The sequence below is a fragment of the Sebastes fasciatus genome, chromosome 11 (assembly GCF_043250625.1).
Source record: "Sebastes fasciatus isolate fSebFas1 chromosome 11, fSebFas1.pri, whole genome shotgun sequence".
Taxonomy (NCBI): Eukaryota; Metazoa; Chordata; class Actinopteri; order Perciformes; family Sebastidae; genus Sebastes; species Sebastes fasciatus.
Genome location: NC_133805.1, coordinates 640,467 through 648,361, shown reverse-complemented (window position 1 = coordinate 648,361; position 7,895 = coordinate 640,467). Strand labels below are relative to the sequence as shown.

Below are 7,895 nucleotides of genomic sequence, written 5' to 3'. Positions count from 1 at the left end.
ATAATTCTTCAGAGACACAAAGAACCACAACAAGATAAATAAATGATTTAATAGAATTTCTTTCTCTTCAAAAGCTGGAACTGACAAAAAGCCTTCAATCCAGCAGACAGACGTCCAGACAGGTCCGGGTCCGGTCTACAGTCTGGCGACGGGTCCGGTCTACAGTCTGGCGACGGGTCGGTCTACAGTCTGGCGACGGGTCGGTCTACAGTCTGGCGACGGGTCGGTCTACAGTCTGGCGACGGGTCCGGTCTACAGTCTGGCGACGGGTCGGTCTACAGTCTGGCGACGGGTCCGGTCTACAGTCTGGCGACGGGTCGGTCTACAGTCTGGCGACGGGTCCGGTCTACAGTCTGGCGACGGGTCGGTCTACAGTCTGGCGACGGGTCCGGTCTACAGTCTGGCGACGGGTCGGTCTACAGTCTGGCGACGGGTCCGGTCTACAGTCTGGCGACGGGTCGGTCTACAGTCTGGCGACGGGTCGGTCTACAGTCTGGCGACGGGTCGGTCTACAGAGTCTGGCGACGGGTCCGGTCTACAGTCTGGCGACGGGTCCGGTCTACAGTCTGGCGACGGGTCCGGTCTACAGTCTGGCGACGGGTCGGTCTACAGTCTGGCGACGGGTCCGGTCTACAGTCTGGCGACGGGTCCGGTCTACAGTCTGGCGACGGGTCCGGTCTACAGTCTGGCGACGGGTCGGTCTACAGTCTGGCGACGGGTCGGTCTACAGTCTGGCGACGGGTCCGGTCTACAGTCTGGCGACGGGTCCGGTCTACAGTCTGGCGACGGGTCCGGTCTACAGTCTGGCGACGGGTCGGTCTACAGTCTGGCGACGGGTCGGTCTACAGTCTGGCGACGGGTACGGTCTACAGTCTGGTGCTGCTCCAGAAGGAACCAGAGGAACCAGGAAGTAAAAGAGGCACGATGATGAGGAACCTACCGAGAAACGCCATCTAAAAAACAATCAAATTAAAATTAACGTCTTCATTAACACTCAGCGTCTCCATGGCAACAGAAAAACAAAATAACAGGAACTATAAGTGTCTAATGGAGTCCCGGCCGGCTCTGAGGTCAGAGGTCACAGAGAGAGCTCCGCCCCGCTTGCTGACATCACCACAGACAGAGGCAGCAGCCAGTCAGAGAGCAGCTAGCGGCGGTAGACTCCGAAGGCCACCAGGCTGAGGAAGATGGTGACGCCGACCAACGAGGCGGTGGCCGGGGCGGTGAAGAACTGCCGGTACTGGATCTGACAGTACCACAGCACCGACAGCATGAGGACCAGCAAAGGGACCATCAGGCTGCCCACGTTCAGAGCCACCTGCACCTGATCGGCGGGCCGCGGCCCCCCCGCCGCCCCCCGGCCGGCGTGCTGAGAGATGTGACAGTGCAGGACACAGTTATGGACCAGGTTCAGAGAGGCCAGAGTCTGAGCGTCGTCCTGCAGCAGCTGACCCTGATAGATCAACCGGACCTGCTGCTCCTGACCCGCAAAGTAGGTCCTGAAAGGGCAGAGGTCAAAGGTCAAAACCAGACACAACACTCAGCCGCACCCACCTGCAGTAGTGTTGTCATAGTGATGGTAGGAGTGTTGTAGTAGTGATGTCATTAGTGATGTCTATAGTGATGGTAGTAGTGATGGAAGTAGTGATGTCATTAGTGATGGTGGTAGTGATGTCATTAGTGATGGTAGTGATGTCATTACCTAATGGTATTAGTAATGTCATTAGTGATGGCAGTAGTGATGGCATTAGTGATTTTTTGTTGTTGCTGCAAAACAAATCTACCTACGGGTACAAATAAAGTCACCTGACCTGATGTCATTAGTGATGTCATTAGTGATTGCAGTAGTGATGTCATTAGTGATGTCATTAGTGATTGCAGTAGTGATGTCATTAGTGATGTCATTAGTGATTGCAGTAGTGATGTCAATAGTGATGGTAGTAGTGATGTCAATAGTGATGGTAGTAGTGATGTCATTAGTGATGGTAGTAGTGATGTCAATAGTGATGGTAGTAGTGATGTCATTAGTGATGGAAGTAGTGATGGAAGTAGTGATGGCAGTAGTGATGTCTATAGTGATGGTAGTAGTGATGGTAGTAGTGATGTCATTAGTGATGGTAGCAGTGATGTCATTAGTGATGGCGGTAGTGTTGTCATAATGATGGTAGTAGTGATGTCATTAGTGATGTCAGTGATGGTAGTAGTGATGTCAGTAGTGATGTCTATAGTGATGGTAGTAGTGATGTCATTAGTGATGGCGGTAGTGTTGTCATAATGATGGTAGTAGTGATGTCATTAGTGATGTCAGTGATGGTTGTAGTGATGTCAGTAGTGATGTCTATAGTGATGGTAGTAGTGATGTCATTAGTGATGGTAGTAGTGATGGTAGCAGTGATGTCATCAGTGATGTCATTAGTGATTGCAGTAGTGATGTCAATAGTGATGGTAGTAGTGATGTCAATAGTGATGGTAGTAGTGATGTCATTAGTGATGGTAGTAGTGATGTCAATAGTGATGGTAGTAGTGATGTCATTAGTGATGGAAGTAGTGATGGAAGTAGTGATGGCAGTAGTGATGTCTATAGTGATGGTAGTAGTGATGGTAGTAGTGATGTCATTAGTGATGGTAGCAGTGATGTCATTAGTGATGGCGGTAGTGTTGTCATAATGATGGTAGTAGTGATGTCATTAGTGATGTCAGTGATGGTAGTAGTGATGTCAGTAGTGATGTCTATAGTGATGGTAGTAGTGATGTCATTAGTGATGGCGGTAGTGTTGTCATAATGATGGTAGTAGTGATGTCATTAGTGATGTCAGTGATGGTTGTAGTGATGTCAGTAGTGATGTCTATAGTGATGGTAGTAGTGATGTCATTAGTGATGGTAGTAGTGATGGTAGCAGTGATGTCATCAGTGATGTCATTAGTGATTGCAGTAGTGATTGCGGTAGTGATTGCAGTAGTGATGTCAGTGATGTCATTATTGATTGCAGTAGTGATGTCATTAGTGATGTCATTAGTGATTGCAGTAGTGATGTCATTAGTGACGCAGTAGTGATTGCAGTAGTGATGTCATTAGTGATGGTAGTAGTGATGTCATTAGTGATGGTAGTAGTGATGTCATTAGTGATGGTAGTAGTGATGTCATTAGTGATGTCAGTGATGGCAGTAGTGATGGTAGTAGAGATGTCATTAGTGATGGTAGTAGTGTTGTAGTAGTGATGTCATTAGTGATGTCTATAGTGATGGTAGTAGTGATGGAAGTAGTGATGTCATTAGTGATGGTGGTAGTGATGTCATTAGTGATGGTAGTGATGTCATTACCTAATGGTATTAGTAATGTCATTAGTGATGGCAGTAGTGATGGCATTAATGATTTTTTTTTTTGCTGCAAAACAAATCTACCTACGGGTACAAATAAAGTCACCTGACCTGACCTGATGTCATTAGTGATGTCATTAGTGATTGCAGTAGTGATGTCATTAGTGATGTCATTAGTGATTGCAGTAGTGATGTCAATAGTGATGGTAGTAGTGATGTCAATAGTGATGGTAGTAGTGATGTCATTAGTGATGTCATTAGTGATGGCAGTAGTGATGTCATTAGTGATGTCATTAGTGATTGCAGTAGTGATGTCAATAGTGATGGTAGTAGTGATGTCAATAGTGATGGTAGTAGTGATGTCATTAGTGATGGAAGTAGTGATGGTAGTAGTGATGTCTATAGTGATGGTAGCAGTGATGTCATTAGTGATGGCGGTAGTGTTGTCATAGTGATGGTAGTAGTGATGTCATTAGTGATGTCAGTGATGGTAGTAGTGATGTCAGTAGTGATGTCTATAGTGATGGTAGTAGTGATGTCATTAGTGATGGTAGTAGTGATGGTAGCAGTGATGTCATTAGTGATGGTAGTAGTGATGGTAGCAGTGATGTCATTAGTGATGGTAGTAGTGATGGTAGCAGTGATGTCATTAGTGATGGTAGTAGTGATGGTAGTAGTGATGTCTATAGTGATGGTAGTAGTGATGTCATTAGTGATGGTAGTAGTGATGTAGCAGTGATGTCATTAGTGATTGCAGTAGTGATTGCAGTAGTGATGTCAGTGATGTCATTATTGATTGCAGTAGTGATGTCATTAGTGATGTCATTAGTGATTGCAGTAGTGATGTCATTAGTGACGCAGTAGTGATGTCATTAGTGATGGTAGTAGTGATGTCATTAGTGATGGTAGTAGTGATGTCATTAGTGATGGTAGTAGTGATGTCATTAGTGATGGTAGTAGTGATGTCATTAGTGATGGTAGTAGTGATGTCATTAGTGATGTCAGTGATGGCAGTAGTGATGGTAGTAGAGATGTCATTAGTGATGGTAGTAGTGATGTCATTACCTAATGGTAGTAGTGATGTCATTAGTGATGTCTATAGTGATGGTAGTAGTGATGGAAGTAGTGATGTCATTACCTAATGGTAGTAGTGATGTCATTAGTGATGTCTATAGTGATGGAAGTAGTGATGTCATTAGTGATGGTGGTAGTGATGTCATTAGTGATGGTAGTGATGTCATTACCTAATGGTATTAGTAATGTCATTAGTGATGGCAGTAGTGATGGCATTAGTGATTTTTTGTTGTTGCTGCAAAACAAATCTACCTACGGGTACAAATAAAGTCACCTGACCTGATGTCATTAGTGATGTCATTAGTGATTGCAGTAGTGATGTCATTAGTGATGTCATTAGTGATTGCAGTAGTGATGTCATTAGTGATGTCATTAGTGATTGCAGTAGTGATGTCAATAGTGATGGTAGTAGTGATGTCAATAGTGATGGTAGTAGTGATGTCATTAGTGATGGTAGTAGTGATGTCAATAGTGATGGTAGTAGTGATGTCATTAGTGATGGAAGTAGTGATGGAAGTAGTGATGGCAGTAGTGATGTCTATAGTGATGGTAGTAGTGATGGTAGTAGTGATGTCATTAGTGATGGTAGCAGTGATGTCATTAGTGATGGCGGTAGTGTTGTCATAATGATGGTAGTAGTGATGTCATTAGTGATGTCAGTGATGGTAGTAGTGATGTCAGTAGTGATGTCTATAGTGATGGTAGTAGTGATGTCATTAGTGATGGCGGTAGTGTTGTCATAATGATGGTAGTAGTGATGTCATTAGTGATGTCAGTGATGGTTGTAGTGATGTCAGTAGTGATGTCTATAGTGATGGTAGTAGTGATGTCATTAGTGATGGTAGTAGTGATGGTAGCAGTGATGTCATCAGTGATGTCATTAGTGATTGCAGTAGTGATTGCGGTAGTGATTGCAGTAGTGATGTCAGTGATGTCATTATTGATTGCAGTAGTGATGTCATTAGTGATGTCATTAGTGATTGCAGTAGTGATGTCATTAGTGACGCAGTAGTGATTGCAGTAGTGATGTCATTAGTGATGGTAGTAGTGATGTCATTAGTGATGGTAGTAGTGATGTCATTAGTGATGGTAGTAGTGATGTCATTAGTGATGTCAGTGATGGCAGTAGTGATGGTAGTAGAGATGTCATTAGTGATGGTAGTAGAGATGTCATTAGTGATGGTAGTAGTGTTGTAGTAGTGATGTCATTAGTGATGTCTATAGTGATGGTAGTAGTGATGGAAGTAGTGATGTCATTAGTGATGGTAGTAGAGATGTCATTAGTGATGGTAGTAGTGTTGTAGTAGTGATGTCATTAGTGATGTCTATAGTGATGGTAGTAGTGATGGAAGTAGTGATGTCATTAGTGATGGTGGTAGTGATGTCATTAGTGATGGTAGTGATGTCATTACCTAATGGTATTAGTAATGTCATTAGTGATGGCAGTAGTGATGGCATTAATGATTTTTTTTTTTGCTGCAAAACAAATCTACCTACGGGTACAAATAAAGTCACCTGACCTGACCTGATGTCATTAGTGATGTCATTAGTGATTGCAGTAGTGATGTCATTAGTGATGTCATTAGTGATTGCAGTAGTGATGTCAATAGTGATGGTAGTAGTGATGTCAATAGTGATGGTAGTAGTGATGTCATTAGTGATGTCATTAGTGATGGCAGTAGTGATGTCATTAGTGATGTCATTAGTGATTGCAGTAGTGATGTCAATAGTGATGGTAGTAGTGATGTCAATAGTGATGGTAGTAGTGATGTCATTAGTGATGGAAGTAGTGATGGTAGTAGTGATGTCTATAGTGATGGTAGCAGTGATGTCATTAGTGATGGCGGTAGTGTTGTCATAGTGATGGTAGTAGTGATGTCATTAGTGATGTCAGTGATGGTAGTAGTGATGTCAGTAGTGATGTCTATAGTGATGGTAGTAGTGATGTCATTAGTGATGGTAGTAGTGATGGTAGCAGTGATGTCATTAGTGATGGTAGTAGTGATGGTAGCAGTGATGTCATTAGTGATGGTAGTAGTGATGGTAGCAGTGATGTCATTAGTGATGGTAGTAGTGATGGTAGTAGTGATGTCTATAGTGATGGTAGTAGTGATGTCATTAGTGATGGTAGTAGTGATGTAGCAGTGATGTCATTAGTGATTGCAGTAGTGATTGCAGTAGTGATGTCAGTGATGTCATTATTGATTGCAGTAGTGATGTCATTAGTGATGTCATTAGTGATTGCAGTAGTGATGTCATTAGTGACGCAGTAGTGATGTCATTAGTGATGGTAGTAGTGATGTCATTAGTGATGGTAGTAGTGATGTCATTAGTGATGGTAGTAGTGATGTCATTAGTGATGGTAGTAGTGATGTCATTAGTGATGTCAGTGATGGCAGTAGTGATGGTAGTAGAGATGTCATTAGTGATGGTAGTAGTGATGTCATTACCTAATGGTAGTAGTGATGTCATTAGTGATGTCTATAGTGATGGTAGTAGTGATGGAAGTAGTGATGTCATTACCTAATGGTAGTAGTGATGTCATTAGTGATGTCTATAGTGATGGAAGTAGTGATGTCATTAGTGATGGTAGTAGTGATGTCATTAGTGATGGTAGTAGTGATGTCATTAGCGATGGTAGTGATGTCATTACCTAATGGTATTAGTGATGTCATTAGTGATGGCAGTAGTGATGTCATTCGTGATTGCAGTAGTGATGGTAGTAGTGATGTCATTAGTGATGTCATTAGCTATTGCAGTAGTGATGGTAGTAGTGATGTCATTAGTGATGGTAGTAGTGATGTCATTAGTGATGGTAGCAGTGATGTCATTAGTGATGGCAGTAGTGATGGCAGTAGTGATGTCTATAGTGATGGTAGTAGTGATGTCATTAGTGATGGTAGCAGTGATGTCATTAGTGATGGTAGCAGTGATGTCATTAGGGATGGCAGTAGTGATGTCTATAGTGATGGTAGCAGTGATGTCATTAGTGATGGTAGTAGTGATGGAAGTAGTGATGTCATTAGTGATGGTAGTAGTGATGTCATTAGTGATGGTAGTGATGTCATTACCTAATGGTATTAGTGATGTCATTAGTGATGTCAGTAGTGATTGCAGTAGTGATGTCATTAGTGATTGCAGTAGTGATGTCAGTAGTGATGTCATTAGTGATGTCAGTAGTGATGTCATTAGTGATTGCAGTAGTGATGTCAATAGTGATGGTAGTAGTGATGTCATTAGTGATGGTAGTAGTGATGTCATTAGCGATGGTAGTGATGTCATTACCTAATGGTATTAGTGATGTCATTAGTGATGGCAGTAGTGATGTCATTAGTGATTGCAGTAGTGATGGCAGTAGTGATGTCATTAGCTATTGCAGTAGTGATGGTAGTAGTGATGTCATTAGTGATGGTAGTAGTGATGTCATTAGTGATGGTAGCAGTGATGTCATTAGTGATGGCAGTAGTGATGGCAGTAGTGATGTCTATAGTGATGGTAGTAGT

General features: G+C 42.9%; 1 protein-coding gene across 3 annotated transcripts in view; it reads right to left on the bottom strand.

Moving 5' to 3' along the window:
- Positions 1-34: 34 nt before the first annotated feature.
- Positions 35-7,895, bottom strand: part of tmub1 (transmembrane and ubiquitin-like domain containing 1) — a 13,234-nt gene continuing 5,373 nt past the window's right edge. For all 3 annotated transcript variants that reach the window (XM_074649804.1, XM_074649807.1, XM_074649806.1), the window contains one exon: positions 35-1,499. In XM_074649804.1, coding sequence (XP_074505905.1) covers positions 1,148-1,499 — 352 coding nt within the window. In that variant the 3' untranslated portion in view covers positions 35-1,147. The remainder of the gene's footprint in view (positions 1,500-7,895) is intronic.